The sequence below is a fragment of the Haliotis rufescens genome, unplaced genomic scaffold (genome assembly GCF_023055435.1).
Source record: "Haliotis rufescens isolate VD_foot unplaced genomic scaffold, xgHalRufe1.0.p SCAF_56, whole genome shotgun sequence".
NCBI classification, from domain to species: domain Eukaryota; kingdom Metazoa; phylum Mollusca; class Gastropoda; order Lepetellida; family Haliotidae; genus Haliotis; species Haliotis rufescens.
In genome coordinates, this window is record NW_025964290.1 from 626,652 (window position 1) to 647,261 (window position 20,610).

The 20,610-nt window shown below is 46.6% G+C and overlaps 1 protein-coding gene across 3 annotated transcripts; it reads left to right on the forward strand.

Moving 5' to 3' along the window:
* The first annotated feature begins 1,626 nt into the window (after nt 1-1,626).
* LOC124115950 lies at nt 1,627-19,010 on the forward strand. 3 transcript variants are annotated; one of them, XM_046477130.2, is made up of 2 exons: nt 1,627-1,806; nt 17,367-19,010. In XM_046477130.2, exon 2 carries the CDS (start codon nt 17,443-17,445, stop codon nt 18,535-18,537), a length of 1,095 nt encoding a protein of 364 aa, XP_046333086.2. In that variant the 5' UTR covers nt 1,627-1,806; nt 17,367-17,442; the 3' UTR covers nt 18,538-19,010. The 3 variants fall into 3 exon arrangements, with proteins under 3 accessions (XP_046333086.2, XP_048241227.1, XP_048241226.1); XM_048385270.1 differs by lacking the exon at nt 1,627-1,806 and adding an exon at nt 6,934-7,156; XM_048385269.1 differs by lacking the exon at nt 1,627-1,806 and adding an exon at nt 8,520-8,583.
* Nucleotides 19,011-20,610: the final 1,600 nt, after the last annotated feature.

Genomic DNA, 20,610 nt, shown 5'->3' on the forward strand with positions numbered 1-20,610 from the left:
ATATGTTCCAAGGAACAGCAGGGACTCTGTGTACTTGATTAATCACGGAATCTTGTCAATAATTCTGACATTATTTCCTCTGTGTTTTCTCATGTATTCATTTATTTACTCATGTATTTCTGAGAAAACCATTGTTTGTGTCTATTTGCGGGAGCTATTGTGTATTTGATGCGCTGACATTTCATTTAGAATCTGTTGTAACCGAGAAGTGTCCAGTGGTCAACGTTCCGTTCATCGAATGCTTAATCTATTTACAGACCCGTGAGCATGAAGGAGATGTGGACATTGTAAGTACAGGCAGGCATAGGTCATGTCCCGTAGCACTCTTACCTATATGAGATGATCTTTGAAGTGCTGGATCGAAGTTTGAGAAATATATACCAAACGCAATATACAACGGATGAGGCATTTATTTTTGTTCAAATGTTGGACATTCGCTTAACGAGAACAGTATTCATACCCAGTGAAAGGTCGACACAATACTTTTTGCTCAAACGTTAATTTCAGATTGCGACACATACTCTTGCAGCAATTATACACTCCTGTGTTGTTTTGGTACCCTGTTGGTTAAACAAGCGTTCGCTCGTCATGCCCATTTCTGGGGTCCTCCGCCGTGATATTGCTGGAATATTACCAAAAGCGGCGTAAACCCATACTCAAGATCCTGTTTTTTTCCGTACACCTTTTTGAGTAAAGTCACTGCCCTACACTCGTTATTTAATACACTTAGATGTCGCTGCGGAAGGCGATGCTGGGAGCTTACACGGCCTACCGCTCCTGCTGCAACTAAAGCCGACACTGTGGCGACCAGGCGCCCACAGAGAGACCGCGGCTACCGCTCCTGCTGCAACTAAAGCCGACACTGTGGCGACCAGGCACCCACAGAGAGACCGATCGTTATTTCAATTGCTGCATCGGTTGCCAGGGTAGATACATGCTTCAGGGTTGGGTAGAAATGCACCCCGCCACACACAAACAACACTTCCCGTCTCTCGATAATAATTCTGATTTATACCAGCGGCAGTCCTGATCAGCAGGACTTAAATCCCACGCGATGTGTCACGTGGTCTCCAGCCGCTGAATGAGTTCAATAACGGCAGACATTCTGATATCGCTAATTTGATGTATTTCACTGTAACGGCTGCAAGAAAGCATAAGAACTCCCTGCCGACGTAAACGATGTCCCTTTCCGCCGGTCGATGTCACACATTCAATTGTTCCCGTAACGTGTGTTTGCCTTCTCAATGACGGTATTATTACAGGTATTGATTGGCGGTGTTTATAGAAGCACGACGCCGGGGGAAATCAGCGTTTTTCAAGTGCGTTTGTTGTCGTCGTGTTTTTAGTATCAATTTTAAACAGAAATAAAAATATTGCCCTTTTCTACACGATAACTTTAACACAGTGCATGTTTGACAAACGTTTTACACATGCCAAACTGAACTAAGCGATTACATAGCTTCATTCTGTTAAGTTGAACTCTTACATATAAAGCAGATCTCTAGCCATCTGGAGTCACGGACCCCACAGATTGTTCATGCATTATGTATTGACCCACGGCTTGAGAAGGGATATATTCACATCTATTAAGAACCTAGTTACGTCGTGTCCGAGGCGGACGCTAAGTCCGGTATACACGGGATCAGTTCCAACTGATTGGGTCGAGGGTGGCTGCTGTTTGGTATCCAGGTCTTCTGTCGGTCGGGGAGCTACGGGGAGGCAGTAGGTGTCTCGGGGGGAGGCGAGTTTGTGAGCAACCATCTATTTGAATGAATCAAGAATGGAATGTACGTCCCTGTTTACAAGGTAAGGGGTACCACCAGGGGTAGGATGGCGTGGGGTATGACAGGGTTCTCTGTGCCAGGTACCACTGTGTCATAGAATCAACCGTCATGGTTACGCTACAGTATTACTGTGGGAGTTTACACTCAAACTGGCAGTTGCCATGGAAATCAGTAGCCATGGACGCCACATTACCAGCAGCAGTAAGTTTGATGATATTACCAAGAATTTCTACTTATATATAGATAATATTGACTAAATATGTGCATTCTTATGGTGGTAGTTCACCATGTGTGGTACTATATAGTTAATGTACGTACTTGGATATAAACATTTGATAGTTCACCATGTATGGTACTATATAGTTAATGTACGTACTTGGATATAAACATGTGATAGTTCACCATGTATGGTACTATATAGTTAATATACGTACTTGGATATAAACAAGTGATAGTTCATCATGTATGGTACTATATAGTTAATATAAGTACTTGGATATTAACATGTGATAGTTCACCATGTATGGTACTATATAGTTAATATACGTACTTGGATATTAACATGTGATAGTTCACCATGTATGGTACTATATAGTTAATATAAGTACTTAGATATTAACATGTGATAGTTCACCATGTATGGTACTATATAGTTAATATACGTACTTGGATATAAACATGTGATAGTTCACCATGTATGGTACTATATAGTTAATATACGTACTTGGATATTAACATGTGATAGTTCACCATGTATGGTACTATATAGTTAATATAAGTACTTAGATATTAACATGTGATAGTTCACCATGTATGGTACTATATAGTTAATATACGTACTTGGATATAAACATGTGATAGTTCACCATGTATGGTACTATATAGTTAATGTACGTACTTGGATATAAACAAGTGATAGTTCACCATGTATGGTACTATATAGTTAATGTACGTACTTGGATATAAACATGTGATAGTTCACCATGTATGGTACTATATAGTTAATATACGTACTTGGATATTAACATGTGATAGTTCACCATGTATGGTACTATATAGTTAATATACGTACTTGGATATAAACATGTGATAGTTCACCATGTATGGTACTATATAGTTAATATAAGTACTTGGATATTAACATGTGATAGTTCACCATGTATGGTACTATATAGTTAATATACGTACTTGGATATAAACATGTGATAATTAACAATGTATGGTACTATATAGTTAATATACGTATTTGGCTATAAACATGTGATGGTTCACCGTGTATTTTACACTATGTCACAGTTTAACTTTAGGCAAATACATATTTCAGGAAAGTTTATTTTACACAATGCATTTTTCTCTCATGGCTTCTCTAGTGCTGGCAAGGCATGCTTGTATATGATCTAGATTGTTTTTTTTATTTAATACAGCACACACATCGTACAGCCCTGCTGAAGAAATAGCATAACATACATGGTTCTTTATAATTAATGACTACACATACTTGGCCCAGAATCAGTCACATATATACCGTCCTATTGACTTCATCTCGACCGACTGAGTGGAGAGACGCGCCTGTGTGTAGCTATGCTACGGGCGACCGCCTCTCAACGGGCCGCTTATTGTGCAGCGTGGAGATATGAACAGCCCGGGCATTGATGGAGTGTATATAAACAGGGGGATAGAGGGTGGCGTCATTCAGCAGGTCACACCGGGTCTATATGAATAGTGGAGATTGAATAATTTATAGTTGTGATATGAATGTTGACAGGGGGTATTGGAGAATTAATATGCTGGTAAAGGTTTGATTGCAATTTTATATGTCTATACACACACCCCTCCTCCTTACCGCCCCTCTCCCGATGAGACATAGTGCTATGTTTCTATCAGGGCCTCCGTGAGGTGAGGTGAGGTGAAATTGGGTTTAACGTCGCGTCCAAGATTATTGCACTTATATAGCGACGTGCATGCACGTGTATGTGTGTGTGTGGCTGCTTGTACTAGTCCGGACTGATGCCGATTTATAGTGCTAGCTCACTGAGATACCATGCCGCAGTTTAACATGAATACCCCACTCAGACACAGTATACTGACTCCGAGCCGACCAGTCCTTGTTTTAGCCCCTTAATGCCGAGCGCCAGACAGGGTAACAACAAGTACAATCTTTTAACGTCTTTTTGTATGACGCGGCCCGGGATCGAACCCCGGACCTTCCGCTCTCCGGGCGGACGCTCTACCACAAGACCACGGAGGCGGTCTCAGGGCCTCCGTGAACGTAGTTAGAATTCTGTGATGACATGTGGGCGACAGACACTACGCTGACATTGCTCACGTGAACTCTGGTCAAGCATACCTGTCAGATAGTGCTCATATGGGAATGAGATTTGGTATCAATATTATGTAGTGGCGTCCAGCCTAAATAGAGAAGGGGGGTCCAAAATGGTGACATGGCTGTTTACAACGTCATCAAAGGCCAAGGACACGGGCATGGTAGTGACAGACCAATGGTCGTACGCGGAGCGGACTCGAACCCAAGAGCAATGGCTCAATGTAGCATTAGCAACGTTACTGCAGTAGGCCACCTCATGTGTTGTGAAAGATGGGGTGAAAGATGGGGTGAAAGGTGGGGTGAAAGACGGGGTGAAAGATGGGGTGATAGATGGGGTGAAAGACGGGGTGAAAGACGGGGTGAAAGATGGGGTGAAAGATGGGGTGAAAGATGGGGTGAAAGATGGGGTGCAAGACGGGGTGAAAGATGGGGTGAAAGATGGGGTGAAAGATGGGGTGAAAGGTGGGATGAAAGATGGGGTGAAAGATGGGGTGAAAGATGGGGTGAAAGATGGGGTGAAAGATGGGGTGCAAGACGGGGTGAAAGACGGGGTGAAAGATGGGGTGAAAGATGGGGTGAAAGGTGGGATGAAAGATGGGGTGAAAGATGGGATGAAAGATGGGGTGAAAGATGGGGTGAAAGATGGGGTGAAAGATGGGGTGAAAGACGGGGTGAAAGACGGGGTGAAAGGTGGGATGAAAGATGGGGTGCAAGACGGGGTGAAAGACGGGGTGAAAGGTGGGGTGAAAGATGGGGTGAAAGATGGGGTGAAAGATGGGGTGAAAGACGGGGTGCAAGACGGGGTGAAAGACGGGGTGAAAGGTGGGATGAAAGATGGGGTGCAAGACGGGGTGAAAGACGGGGTGAAAGATGGGGTGAAAGATGGGGTGAAAGGTGGGATGAAAGATGGGGTGAAAGATGGGATGAAAGATGGGGTGAAAGATGGGGTGAAAGATGGGGTGAAAGATGGGGTGAAAGACGGGGTGAAAGACGGGGTGAAAGGTGGGATGAAAGATGGGGTGCAAGACGGGGTGAAAGACGGGGTGAAAGGTGGGGTGAAAGATGGGGTGAAAGATGGGGTGAAAGATGGGGTGAAAGACGGGGTGCAAGACGGGGTGAAAGACGGGGTGAAAGGTGGGATGAAAGATGGGGTGCAAGACGGGGTGAAAGACGGGGTGAAAGGTGGGGTGAAAGATGGGGTGAAAGATGGGGTGAAAGACGGGGTGCAAGACGGGGTGAAAGACGGGGTGAAAGGTGGGATGAAAGATGGGGTGCAAGACGGGGTGAAAGACGGGGTGCAAGACGGGGTGAAAGACGGGGTGAAAGGTGGGATGAAAGATGGGGTGAAAGATGGGGTGAAAGGTGGGATGAAAGATGGGGTGAAAGATGGGATGAAAGATGGGGTGAAAGATGGGGTGCAAGACGGGGTGAAAGACGGGGTGAAAGGTGGGATGAAAGATGGGGTGAAAGATGGGGTGAAAGATGGGGTGAAAGATGGGGTGAAGGATGGGGTGCAAGACGGGGTGAAAGATGCAAGGTGAAAGGTGGGATGAAAGATGGGGTGAAAGATGGGGTGCAAGACGGGGTGAAAGATGCAAGGTGAAAGATGGGGTGAAAGGTGGGATGAAAGATGGGGTGAAAGATGGGGTGAAAGATGGGGTGAAAGATGGGGTGATAGATGGGGTAAAAGATGGGTCGCAAGACGGGGTGAGAGATGGGGTGCAAGACGGGGTGAAAGATGCGGTGAAAGATGGGGTGAAGCAAGGATGAAACGTTGAGAATCATAGGAAGAAACATTGTTTAAAATATTATTATTAAAAGGAACGGAACAATAGACAATAATGTGTTTCAGAGAAAACATTGTATATCTTGGACAGTGACCCAGCCTTACTACAACCAATCACCCGATCAACCAAGCCCCCTCAGCACTCCACCCCTCCATCCCGTCCCCCGCCCCCGCCCCACGCCCCAGAATACAGTCGATCCTAGCGTGGAGTTGTACACATGTATGAGGTATTTTTCAAACCTAGCCATGCAGAACAACAAATACAATGCTCACCGTACATTGATATAGAGATTTAACCTCAGTCGTAAACTGTCAGTCACTGATATTGCCACGAGACACGTGCTCATTACAAACATAATACAATCAATTTCCAGAGCCAGAGGCAAAGACCGACATGTGTACCTGAGATATTTAGATCCGAAATGAGATATTTGAACTGGTTCTGACAACATAGTTGACCTCTAAAGCTTAAATTAGGATTTGTCAAACTCTTTGACATTTGAAGAGGGAGGGCAGAACAGTAGGGAGTGGGGTGGCCATGAATGTCAGAACGAGGCTTTGACGAAGCCAGGAAGTGACATGTAACGAAAACGACAAAACATGTCCAGAGTAGAAGATAACTAAGTGTCCGTTCACCGTCACGGCATTTAAAAACAAAACAATCCAGTTAGCGTTGTTTGTTGGTGTTATCGAAAACAGTCCGAAGATATACGAGGGACGTCCAATGAGGTTTGCAACTTCAATATAAGACCAAGTCGCAGAATATCTTTTGCACTTTTATCTTTCAATATAATCTCAATTCACCTCAATACACTTATTCCATTTGTCCTTCAAGCTTTTAATACCACTTTTATAGAAATCCACAGATTGGCCCTCTAACCACGCCTCTGAGGCAGCCTTTATGTCCTCATCATCCCGGAAGCGTCTTCCACGTAGGGCAGATTTCATTTCCCAGAACAGGAAATAGTCACTGGGGGCTAAGTCTGGGCGGTACAGTTAAATCACCCACCCTACAGCCCAGACTTAGCCCCCAGTGACTATTTCCTGTTCTGTGTCAATGAGCAATGGTTATACACACGATGGTAGTATCAAATTCCATGTCCCTTGCACTCCGTCACAGGTGGAATAACATGCAGCTTGTTAATTGCGAGTCTTTGAAAGGCATTCAGAAGTGATACACAGAGGGAAGAGAAATTCACGGATGTCAACTTCTTTACTATGAGGAACACAACGTTTCGGAGGATATACTTACTCCTTCATCAGGTATGTAGGGATGTCCACTTCTTTATTATGAGGAACACAGCGTTTCGGAGGATATACTTACTCCTTCATCATATATGTATGGATGTCAACTTCTTAATCATGAGGAACACAGCGTTTCGGAGGATATACTTACTTCTTCATCAGGTATGTATGGATGTCAACTTCTTTACTAAGAGGAACACAACGTTTCGGAAGATAAACTTACTTCCTCATCAGGTATGTATGCATGACAACTTCTTTATTTTGAGGAACACAACGTTCGTTTCGGAGGATTTACTGTCTTCTTCATCAGGTATGTATGGATGTCAACTTCTTTATTATGAGGAAAACAGGGTTTCCGAGGAAACACTTACTCCTTCATCAGGTATGTATGCATGTCAACTTCTTTATTTTGAGGAACACAACGTTCGTTTCGGAGGATTTACTTACTTCTTCATCAGGTATGTATGGATGTCAACTTCTTTATTATGAGGAAAACAGGGTTTCCGAGGAAACACTTACTCCTTCATCAGGTATGTATGCATGTCAACTTCTTTATTTTGAGGAACACAACGTTCGTTTCGGAGGATTTACTTACTTCTTCATAAGGTATGTATGGATGTCAACTTCTTTATTATGAGGAAAACAGGGTTTCGGAGGAAACACTTACTCCTTCATCAGGTATGTATGCATGTCAACTTCTTTATTTTGAGGAACACAACGTTCGTTTCGGAGGATTTACTTACTTCTTCATAAGGTATGTATGGATGTCAACTTCTTTATTATGAGGAAAACAGGGTTTCGGAGGAAACACTTACTCCTTCATCAGGTATGTATGGATGTCAACGTCTTTATTATGAGGAACACATGGTTTCGTAGGATATACTTACTTCCTCACCAGGTCCTGAATATGTACACCCAGACGATAATAACGGGTGTAGATTGAATACCAACATTGTTGATAGCATGTTAATTTGGAAATTTAAAATTTAAATTTGAATCTAAAGTTTTAAGCCTGCGAAAATGAACTGCAGCTAAACCTTTACGATACGTGAAGACGTATCAGATAAACTACTTACACAGTATAACGTACAGATATACGTACTCACGGCAGTATACACGAGACCACGGCATTGACTGAAATAGAATGATGATCAATTTTACAGAATATCAGATGTATTTTTGACCAAATTGGAGTTATTTCCCTTGACCTCATGCTCACCGGCGACGCTTACCTGCCCAGGTTATTATAAATGCGCAATCAGGTATCAACAGGCTCTAGTCAGGCTCTGGTATTGATTATGCATGAAATACAAATGCATGGTTGGGGCCAGAGATCGCGAATTGGGTTACCCCATGTGCGGATATTCATCCGATCGTAGTCTGTCAACACATATACTCGGTTCGTCTGGGTGTACGTGGGACTCATCAGACGGAGCCACGGGCAGGTAAATTAGTCCGTTCGTTTTGTGTCTACCGGGTTCTCATATTGATGTGACCCGTGAAGATCGGGGGTAGAATAGGTCTTCAGCCCAATGTTTGCCGTAAGAGGCGACTAACGGGATCGGGGTGGTCAAGCTCGCTGACTTGGTTGATGCATGTCATCGTATCCCAATTGCGTGGATGCTCATGATGTCAATCACTGATGTTTAATGTGCCTGCTCATTTCTGATAACATGCGGGCGATGTGATGATAATTCTATCCATTTTATCTATAATATCTCGTAATAACAATTTGGGAGGTTTACTTTTTTTCTTGTAAGACCTCATCCTTTGTACGAGGTTTGGAGGGGGTTGTGGGGAGGGGGGTTGTAGGGAGGGGGTTGTGGGGAAGGAGTTGTGGGGCGGGGGTTTTTGTGGAGGGGGTTGTGGCAAAGTGTTTATGTCTTCCCTCAATCATGACAAACATATAGTTGACTTCTTTCAAGTGATGCGTGTTTAGTTCAACTTAAGCATGTCTTCAACCCTGACCCAGGTTTTCCAGATTCCTTTGATTGTCCGTGAGTAGATCGCGTTGTAAAGTGTTGTCGTGAAGTAGAACACAGTGTTCCTTTCACTGCCGACCTCTGACCTCAGCTACGTGGATCACCTCATCACTTCAACACTTCAACATTTCAACACGCACGATTTACACAACTTTTCTTTAAAAACTTATCTTCTCCTAAATCCTGCTTTGACCTGTGACTGGCGTGAATACTTTCTGTCGAATACTGTCCTGCTGGAGACTTGAACTATACACGTACAGGTCGAGTACCAGGGTGAGTGGGTGATCTGGGTGAGTACTTGGGATGAGTGAGTCAGTAATCAGGAGTAGTTGGGGTGAGTGAGTAATCAAGAGGAGTAGTTGGGGTGAGTGAGTCAGTCAGTAATCATAAGGAGTAGTTGAGATGAGTTAGTGAGTGAGTAATCAGGAGGAGTAGTTGGGGTGAGTAAGTGAGTCAGTAATCAGGAGGAGTAGTTCGGGTGAATGATTGAGTCAGTAATCAGGAGGAGTAGTTGGGGTGAGTGAGTGAGTCAGTAATCAGTAGGAGTAGTTGGGGTGAGTGAGTGGGTCAGTAATCAGGAGAAGTTGGGGTGAGTGAGTCAGTAACCAGGAGGAGTAGTTGGGGTGAGTGGGTAATCAAGAGTTTTATGTGTGGTGTGAGTGAGTCAGTAATCAGGAGTAGTTGGGGTGGGTCAGTAATCAGGAGCAGTAGTTGGGATGAGTGAGTCAGTAATCAGGAAGAGCAGTTGGGGTGAGTGAGTGAGTCAGTAATCCTGAGTAGTAGTTAGGTTGAGAGTAATCAGGAGTAGTTGGGGTGGGTCAGTAATCAGGAGCAATAGTTGGGATGAGTGAGTCAGTAATCAGGAGGAGTAGTTGGGATGAGTGAGTCAGTAATCAGGAGTAGTAGGGGTTAGTGAGTGAGTCGGTAATCAGGAGGAGTAGTTGGGGTGAGTGAGTGGGTCAGTAATCAGGAGGAGTAGTTGGGGTGAGTGAGTGAGTCGGTAATCAGGAGGAGTAGTTGGGGTGAGTGAGTCAGTAATCAGGAGTAGTAGTAGGGGTTAGTGAGTGAGTCGGTAATCAGGAGGAGTAGTTGGGGTGAGTGAGTGGGTCAGTAATCAGGAGGAGTAGTTGTGGTGAGTCAGTAATCAAGAAGTGTAGTTGGGGTGAGTGAGTGAGTCAGTAATCAGGAGGAGTAGTTGGGGTGAGTGAGTGAGTCAGTAATCAGTAGGAGTAGTTGGGGTGAGTGAGTGGGTCAGTAATCAGGAGAAGTTGGGGTGAGTGAGTCAGTAACCAGGAGGAGTAGTTGGGGTGAGTGGGTAATCAAGAGTTTTATGTGTGGTGTGAGTGAGTCAGTAATCAGGAGTAGTTGGGGTGGGTCAGTAATCAGGAGCAGTAGTTGGGATGAGTGAGTCAGTAATCAGGAAGAGCAGTTGGGGTGAGTGAGTGAGTCAGTAATCCTGAGTAGTAGTTAGGTTGAGAGTAATCAGGAGTAGTTGGGGTGGGTCAGTAATCAGGAGCAATAGTTGGGATGAGTGAGTCAGTAATCAGGAGGAGTAGTTGGGATGAGTGAGTCAGTAATCAGGAGTAGTAGGGGTTAGTGAGTGAGTCGGTAATCAGGAGGAGTAGTTGGGGTGAGTGAGTGGGTCAGTAATCAGGAGGAGTAGTTGGGGTGAGTGAGTGAGTCGGTAATCAGGAGGAGTAGTTGGGGTGAGTGAGTCAGTAATCAGGAGTAGTAGTAGGGGTTAGTGAGTGAGTCGGTAATCAGGAGGAGTAGTTGGGGTGAGTGAGTGGGTCAGTAATCAGGAGGAGTAGTTGTGGTGAGTCAGTAATCAAGAAGTGTAGTTGGGGTGAGTGAGTGAGTCAGTAATCAGGAGTAGTAGTTGGGGTGAGTGAGTCAGTAATCAGGAGGGGTATTTGGGTTCAGTGAGTAATCAAGAGGTTTAGTTGGGGTAAATGAGTCATTAATCAGGAGGAGCATTTGGGTTGAGTGAGTATTCAAGAGGTTTAAGTGGGGTGAGTGAGTGAGTCAGTAATCAGGAGTAGTTGGGGTGAGGGAGTAATCAGGAGTAGTCGGGGTGAGTCAGTAATCAGGAGGAGTAGTTGGGTTGAGTGAATCAGTAATCAGGAGGACCATTTGGGTTGAGTGAGTATTCAAGAGGTTTAAGTGGGGTGAGTGAGTGAGTCAGTAATCAGGAGTAGTTGGGGTGAGTGAGTCAGTAATCAGGAGTAGTTTGGGTGAGTAATCAGGAGGAGAAGTTAGGGTGAGTGAGTGAGTCAGTAATCAGGAGTAGTAGTTGGGGTGAGTCAGTAATCAGGAGTAGTAGTTAGGGTGAGTGAGTCAGTAATCAGGAGGAGTAGTTGGGGTGAGTGAGTGAGTCAGTAATCAGGAGGAGTAGTGGGGGTGAGTCAGTAATCAGAAGTAGTAGTTGGGTTGAGAGTGTGAATCAGTACTCAGGGGAAGTAGTTGGGGTGAGTGAGTGAGTCGGTAATCAGGAGGAGTAGTTGGGGTGAGTGAGTCAGTAATCAGGAGGAGCAGTTGGGGTGAGTGAGTCAGTATTCAGGAGGAGTAGTTGGGGTGAGTGAGTGAGTCGGTAATCAGGAGGAGTAGTTGGGGTGAGTGAGTCAGTATTCAGGAGGAGTAGTTGGGATGAATGAGTCAGTAATCAGGAAGAGTAGTTGTGGTGAGTCAGTTATCAAGAGGTGAAGTTGGGGTGAGTGAGTGAGTCAGTAATCAGGAGTAGTAGCTGGGGTGAGTGAGTCAGTAATCAGGAGGAGCATTTGGGTTGAGTGAGTATTCAAGAGGTTTAAGTGGGGTGAGTGAGTGAGTCAGTAATCAGGAGTAGTTGGGGTGAGGGAGTAATCAGGAGTAGTCGGGGTGAGTCAGTAATCAGGAGGAGTAGTTGGGGTGAGTGAGTCAGTAATCAGGGGGAGCATTTGGGTTGAGAAAGTATTCAAGAGGTTTAAGTGGGGTGAGTGAGTGAGTCAGTAATCAGGAGTAGTTGGGGGGTGAGGGAGTAATCAGGAGTAGTCGGGGTGAGTCAGTAATCAGGAGGAGTAGTTGGGGTGAGTGAGTCAGTAATCAGGGGGAGCATTTGGGTTGAGAAAGTATTCAAGAGGTTTAAGTGGGGTGAGTGAGTAAGTCAGAAATCAGGAGTAGTAGTTGGGGTTAGTGAGTGAGTCAGTAATCAGGAGGAGTAGTGGGGGTGAGTGAGTGAGTCAGTAATCAGGAGGAGTAGTTGGGGTGAGTGAGTGAGTCAGTAATCAGGAGGAGTTGGGGTGAGGGATTAATCAGGAGTAGTCGGGGTGAGTCAGTAATCAGGAGGAGTAGTTGGGGTGAGTGAGTCAGTAATCAGGGGGAGGATTTGGGTTGAGTGAGTATTCAAGAGGTTTAAGTGGGGTGAGTGAGTGAGTCAGAAATCAGGAGTAGTAGTTGGGGTTAGTGAGTGAGTCAGTAATCATAAGGAGTAGTTGGAGTGAGTGAATGAGTGAGTAATCAGGAGGAGTAGTTGGGGTTTGTGAGTGAGTAATCAGGAGGAGTATTTGGGGTGAGTGAGTCAGTAATCAGGAGGAGTAGTTGGGGTGAGTGAGTGAGTAATCATAAGGAGTAGTTGGGCCGAGTGAGTGAGTCAGTAATCAGGAGTAGTTGGGGTGAGTGAGTCAGTAACAATAAGGAGCAGTTGGGGTGAGTGAGTGAGTGAGTAATCAGGAGGAGTAGTTGGGGTGAGTGAATCAGTAATTACGAGGAGTAGTGGGGGTGAGTGAGTCAGTAATCAGGAAGAGTATTTGGGGTGAGTGAGTCAGTAATCATAAGGAGTAGTTGGGCCGAGTGAGTGAGTGAGTAATCAGGAGGAGTAGTTGGGGTGAGTGAGTCAGTAATCATAAGGAGTAGTTGGAGTGAGTGAATGAGTGAGTAATCAGGAGGAGTAGTTGGGGTTTGTGAGTGAGTAATCAGGAGGAGTATTTGGGGTGAGTGAGTATTCAAGAGGTTTAAGTGGAGTGAGTGAGTGAGTCAGTAATCAGGAGTAGTTGGGGTGAGTGAGTCAGTAACAATAAGGAGTAGTTGGGCCGAGTGAGTGAGTCAGTAATCAGGAGTAGTTGGGGTGAGTGAGTCAGTAACAATAAGGAGCAGTTGGGGTGAGTGAGTGAGTGAGTAATCAGGAGGAGTAGTTGGGGTGAGTGAATCAGTAATTACGAGGAGTAGTGGGGGTGAGTGAGTCAGTAATTCAGGAAGAGTATTTGGGGTGAGTGAGTGAGTAATCAGGAGGAGTATTTGGGTTGAGTGAGTATTCAAGAGGTTTAAGTGGAGTGAGTGAGTAAGTCAGTAATCAGGAGTAGTTGGGGTGAGTGAGTAATCAGGAAAAATAGTTGGTGTGAGTGAGTCAGTAATGATAAGGAGTAGTTGGGGTGAGTGAGTGAGTCAGTAATCAGGAGGAGAAGTTGGGTTGAGTGAGTAATCAGGAGAAGTATTTTGGGTGAATGATTTAGTCAGTAATCAGGAGGAGTAGTTTGGGTGAGTGAGTGGGTCAGTAATCAGGAGGAGTAATTGGGATGAATGATTGAGTCAGTAATCAGGAGGAGTTGTGAGTAAGTGAGTGAGTCAGTAATCAGGAGGAGTAGTTGGGTTGAGTGAGTAATCAGGAGGAGTAGTTTGGGTGAATGATTGAGTCAGTAATCAGGAGTAGAAGTTGGGGTGAGTGAGTGGGTCAGTAATCAGGAGGAGGAGTTGGGGTGAATGATTGAGTCAGTAATCAGGAGGAGTAGTTGGGGTGAGTTGATCAGTAATCAGGAGGAGTAGTTGGGGTTAGTGGGTCAGTAATCAGGAGGAGTAGTTGGGGTGAGTGAGTGGGTCAGTATTCAGGAGGAGAACCAACCATCAGCTGACATGGAACTAGCCTCTATGGTTGAGTGTGTGGCGCCGTACATCGATTGTTCTGCTGGCGTGTCCAGTTGTATAGATGCAACACTGTATCAAGCAGCACATACAGGCCAGTCGCATCAGAAGGGGTCATTAGGTCAGCCACTGACCTCCTCAGGGCTTCATTGGTCAGTGGAGAGACCGAGAGATCGTGGCCACGCACTGACCGACCACTGGCTTGCGGGGGCGGTAGGGTAGCCTAGTGGATAAAGCGTTCGTTTGTCACACCGAAGACCCGGGTTCAATTCCCGATATGGGTACAATGTGTGAACCCCATTTCTGGTGTCTCCCGCCGTGATATTGTTGGTATTTTGCCAAAAAGCGACGTTCAACCACACTCACTCACTCACTCCCTCACTCACTCACTCCCACTGTTGTGGTGTGTCTTGCCGTTGTAATTCCTTCACAAACCAGTAGCAGACTTCTGACACAGCCGGGCGCTACAGAAGAGCGTTACCCGGAGAGCCGAGGCCTCCTCTGTTAAGGCAAATCAGTGTACTTAACCGTAACCAAGTCGAGGTATTAAAGGAGCTCCGGGTCATTAAGGATTTAGGGCCCTAAGCCAGGATTAACCCTTCGACAAGGGAGGTGTTGAGAAGCGATGACGTCATGCACGGAGCTTCTGAGTAGCGACAGAATTCATGGCGGAAAGAGATCGCACTGGCTGAGAGCGGATGGGTTGCGTGATGTGTGAGAGAGCGTGAGAGAGCGTAAGTGAGAGATTTGGAGAGTGGGGGAGAGAGAGGCAGAGAATGGGAAAGAGAGGCAGAGAGTGGGAGAAAGTGGGAGTGAGTTGCAGAGAGTGGTAGAGAGAGAGAGGCAGAGAGTGGGAGAGAATGGGAGTGAGTGAGTGAGTGAGTGAGTATGGTTTTACGCCGCTTTTAGCAATATTCCAGCAATATCACGGCGGGGGACAATAGAAATGGGCTTCACACATTGTACCCATGTCGGGAATCGAACCCGGGTTTTTGGCGTGACGAGCGAACGCTTTGACCACTAGGCTACCCGACCTACCCTGGAAGAGAATGGGAGGGAGAGGCCGAGAGTGGGAGAGAGTTGCAGAGTAGGGGAGTGAGAGGGAGAGAGCGTGAGAGAGCGGATGTGAGAGGGAGAGATTTCGAGAGCGTGGGAGAGAGTGGCAGAGAATGGCAGAGTGAGGCAGAGAGAGGGAGAGAGTGGAAGAGAGTAAGAGAGAGAGGGATTGAGAAGGAGAGAGCGGAAGAGAGCGTCAGAGAATGGGAGAGCGTGGGAGAGAGCGGAAGAGAACGGGAGGGAGAGGCAGAGAGTGATAGAGAGTGGAAGTGAGCGGCCGAGAGTAGGAAAGCGGGGGAGAGTGGGAGAGAGCGGAAGAGAACGGGGGAGAGTAGGAAAGCGGGCGAGAGTGGGAGAGAGTCGAAGAGAGCGGCAGAGTGCAGGAAAAGTGGCAGAGAGTGGGAGAGAGAGGAAGAAAGCAGCAGAGAGAGGCAGAGAGCGGGAGAGCGTGTGGGAGAGTGGGGGAGAGAGTAGGAGAGAGCGGCAGAGAGCGACAGAGAGAGGCAGAGAGCGAGAGAAAGAGAGAGAGGGGAGAGAGCGGAGGAGAGTGGCAGAGAGCGACAGAGAGCGGCAGAGTGCAGGAAAAAGTGGCAGAGAGTGGGAGAGAGGGGAAGAAAGCAGCAGAGAGAGGCAGAGAGTGTGGGATAGTGTTGGGGAGAGCGGCAGAAAGTACCAGAGAGCGGGAGAGAGCAGGATAGAGCAGGATAGAGTGGGAGAGAGCGGGAGAGAGCGGGAGAGGGTGGGAGAGAGCGGGAGAGAGCGGGAGAGAGCGGGAGAGAGCGGGAGAGAGCAGGATAGAGTGGGAGAGGGTGGGAGAGAGCGACAGAGAGCGGGAGAGAGCGGGAGAGGGTGGGAGAGGGCGGGAGAGAGCGGGAGAGGGTGGGAGAGAGCGGGAGAGGGTGGGAGAGAGCGGGAGAGAGCGGGAGAGAGCGGGAGAGGTTGGGAGAGAGCGGGAGAGGGTGGGAGAGAGCGGGAGAGGGTGGGAGAGGTTGGGACAGAGCGGGAGAGAGCGGGAGAGGGTGGGAGAGGTTGGGAGAGGTTGGGAGAGAGCGGGAGAGAGCGGGAGAGAGCGGGAGAGAGCGGGAGAGGTTGGGAGAGGTTGGGAGAGAGCGGGAGAGGTTGGGAGAGAGCGGGAGAGGTTGGGAGAGAGCGGGAGAGGGTGGGAGAGAGCGGGAGAGAGCGGGAGAGAGCGGGAGAGAGCGGGAGAGAGCGGGAGAGAGCGGGAGAGAGAGCGGGAGAGAGCGGGAGAGAGCGGGAGAGAGCGGGAGAGGGTGGGAGAGAGCGGGAGAGGTTGGGAGAGAGCGGGAGAGGGTGGGAGAGAGCGGGAGAGGGTGGGAGAGAGCGGGAGAGAGCGGGAGAGAGCGGGAGAGGTTGGGAGAGAGCGGGAGAGGGTGGGAGAGAGCGGGAGAGGGTGGGAGAGAGCGGGAGAGAGCGGGAGAGAGCGGGAGAGGTTGGGAGAGAGCGGGAGAGGGTGGGAGAGAGCGGGAGAGGGTGGGAGAGAGCGGGAGAGGGTGGGAGAGGTTGGGACAGAGCGGGAGAGAGCGGGAGAGGGTGGGAGAGGTTGGGAGAGGTTGGGAGAGAGCGGGAGAGAGCGGGAGAGAGCGGGAGAGAGCGGGAGAGGTTGGGAGAGAGCGGGAGAGGTTGGGAGAGAGCGGGAGAGGGTGGGAGAGGGTGGGAGAGAGCGGGAGAGGGTGGGAGAGAGTTGATATGCAACATATTATCTGGCACGCCGTGTGCAGTGTACTTCAACGCTCCACTATCGGACGCCCTGTGATTTCTAGTGTGCTGTATGTTATCTAGTGTGTTGTATGCTATCTAGTTTGCTGTATGCTATCTAGTGTGTTGTATGCTATCTAGTGTGCTGTATGCTATCTAGTGTGATGTATACTATCTAGTGTGTTGTATGCTATCTAGTGTGTTGTATGCTATCTAGTGTGTTGTATGTTATATAGTGTGTTGTATGCTATATAGTGTGCTGTTTGCTATCTTGTGGGTTGTGTCACATGTAATATTACCTGATATATTGATTGATATATCAAGATTAATATTTTGTACATATTGTAATTCATATTATTGACTTTCCAGAAGAAGAACACCCCTGACGTGGACCTGGTTTCATCAAACGTAGATTATCAGATTACCTGTATTGACACGCACACACAACTCAATCAGCTGTTCGAATGTTTGCCACCAGCTAATGGATTGTTCCCCGGTAGGGGTTATGTGTATTTTTGCTACGAAATTAGAATCTTTGAATAGACATACATGTACATTGTTTGAATCAAGTGTTTACTTTGCAGAAGCGTCTCAATGCCTGACTGCTCCCACAGCCCAGCAGCGTGTCGGACAGACGTATGACTGTCAAGGTGAAGGACGATGGATGGGGTCAAGACCTACCGCCTCCCAAACATCCCCCCCAGTTGTCCAGCTGTTCCGAGAGTCCCCTCTGTCCGCCCAACCGTGACCAGCGTCAGCTCGTGCATCATCGATACCCCCCGCGATGACGGCCAGAGCCACCGAGAGAGCCTCTGGTCATTCCAGAAACAACACCGGGGAGTGAAAGGTCAAGGTGACGTCCTTCCCAACATTCCTTTCCGGTTAAGGTCAACTGAGATTGAAGGTCAAGGTGACGCGACTCTTCTTGATAGTTTCATGAGTGGAACGTTCATGGACGGTTCGCTGATGCGGCAGCTGACTCGGACACGGACTAATTTACACAGCACTGATGCGATCCCGTCCCTCAAGGGCGAGATGGGCTTGTTCGGGAAGGGAATCAACATACCGTTAACCAAATCACTGAGATTATGTTCGAGGGAGAAGCGCAAAAGTCGCAACCATAGTTCTGGATTCGTCACAGACAGGCTTCCACGCATGCCAGGTTACAACGAGGTTTGTGATGGCGTCAAGAAGACGTCATCCTTGTTAGACGTACGTCAGGACACCGGTGATAGGCCGCCATCGAATATAAGTGACGGTAGTAGTTTATTTGTTGACGTTAACTCCGACAATGTCGGCCACACTACACACACCTCCATAGACACCCGCAGGACCCTCGCCGACATTCTCAACCGGCATGACAATTCCCTCTACCAGGACCTCAGCCGGAAGGCATCAGAGAGCTCCGGTGCCACATTGTGTCAAACAGTTAAGACAAGTGTTTCTGATTCCGGGACTAATAAACAATGGATCAACAAATTTGAAATGAAAATTGTTGACGGCAATGCTTATGACAACTTCGCCCGGACTCGCAAGCCCGACGGTGACAAAGACACGACAAAGGGGGATTCCAAATCTGTTAAACGACCTTACAATCAGCGATCGTCTGACCTTGAACTCTTTAAGCCTTCCGAGGTCAAAGGTAACACTCAGAAAGACGGAAGCCCAGTCCGTAAAATAGCTGTCACGGCAAACAAAACAACGAAACACACAAAGCTGAGATTATCGTTGTCAAATAGTAGATCGAGTGAATAAAATATTTTCGTGACTTTATTTGTGGGTGGAATGTGTCGACATGACACACTCACATGGACTGTGTGCTCAGCGCAGCGGATGGTGTTGCCGAGTTTGGAGGTCTTTAAGTCAGGTAATATACTGACATAATACTGGTCATAAGACCGCAATATCACATACGAATCTTCAGGACGATTATCAAAACCCGGGCATCCCTCGCACCTCGGTCGTTTGGTAGGTGCACTTACAACTCATCATTCAACAAAGCTGTGGAAAAAAGAGAGTTTTATACTGCCGGTTACAATTGTTTCTTATTCCCAACTTTGTCTGTCTATATGGTACATCTTTGTTCAAACAGATAACGGTACATAAAGTCACGTTCTCTGCATACCTCCACAGAGCCTCAGTTTATAAATATATGTCACCAAAGTTGATATGGCAGTTAAAAAGTTGTTTTTTTCACTTTTGAATAAAAAAATGCATGGTTTCCGTGGCATTTTATTGGTTAGCCAAACATTTATTCAGCGTTTATGATTCCTTAAACAAAAAAACACTTGCAAACCCTCCCTAACGGACTACTAGTTACTGATTGGCTGAAAATAGAATTGACAGGGCTTGTGTTTCCATCATTGGACCGGGCGATGTCACTGATCTCGTTTTGTTGTCTACGGGTTTTGTGTTAATAATTAAAAAGGCTATCAAGTTCTTTGCGATCACCCTGACATAGATCTCAGTCTAGCGGTAAAATCCACTTCTCACTCAAAACAAACCAGAGTCCCAGACAACAAGCAACTCAGTCCTTCGTGAAGATTTTACTGACGCATCTTTCAACTTAGTTTTCTGTTTCGTCCTGTCTTTGACGAATGCTCCCCTACATGCTATAACGAGATATAGGTTCACCAGTAGACCACCAACTACAGTCTTTGATGAGAGCTCCCTACATGCTATAACGAGATATAGGTTCACCAGGAGACCACCAACTACAGTCTTTGATGAATGCTCCCCTACATGCTATAACGAGATATAGGTTCACCAGTAGACCACCAACTACAAACTTTCTTTATATTTACTTAACGTATTTGAGACAAGAGGTATTCATATCACGTGGATTCTAAAAAAGTCAAAGAAACTGCGTTAAATGTTCAGTGAAAGAAAAGAACCAAGTTCCATTCTGTTTTTCACACTATCCACATCCCAGATTTGGAGTATTTGTCAACTAGCGTGGTGGCCATTGATATAGTTACATATCTATCGTCAGAAGCACGTATCTGAATTGTACTGGGAAGACAATACGTGAAATGCTGAACTTCCTCATCGATCACATCTCCGTACAATGTGGGGGTCAGACATTGAGGCAAGAAGTCGGCAACCACGATTGTGCTCCTCGACATGCTGCTATGTTTCTATGCATATGAGACAGAACTTCTGCTCGGATTGACCAACACAAAACGTTTCAGGTATAGCCGTAATGTGATAAACGCCGATTCCTTTCCATTGATTTACCCACTTGAACCAGACATGACTAGTCCCAGGAACACATGCCTATGACGTAGTAGACTTGTATAATAGATTACCGACATGGTTTCGTCGCTTATATTTATTTAAATATTGTGAAATGTGGATGAAATGTGAAGAGCAAATAAGGAGTACACTGTAATATTAAAAACTCCTGCCAGCTAACTGTCAGTAACAGTGTACCTCATCATGATAAGCAGTTTAAGTGAGATCATCTTAACCGAGTCTGTGAAGATCCGGGACTAGAATTCGTCTTCAGCAGCCTATGAGTGTCTTAAGAGCCGACTGACGGTATGCTCATGCATGTCGTCGTGTCCAAATTTCTACGGCTGGACTATTGCTGAGTGGGGCGTTACACAGCAAACAAACAAGCTGGTCTGTGACATTGTGGTCAGCGAGTTCTTAGCGAGATGTCCGTGCCAACGCGTCCAAGGTGATCCAAGCATCGTTTTGAAAATATCCCGTGAAGATTTGAGGGAAATTACAAATGGCCTGCCTTTGAATAAAGGGAGACAGTTTCCTTCAAATCGACACATATAACATGGAGTAAAGGGTGGCAGTTCATTTCGAAAAAATGAA

Excerpts from the sequence above, each read along its gene's own strand:
- LOC124115950 (XM_046477130.2), top strand. The coding sequence starts at position 17,443 with ATGGATGGGGTCAAGACCTACCGCCTCCCAAACATCCCCCCCAGTTGT.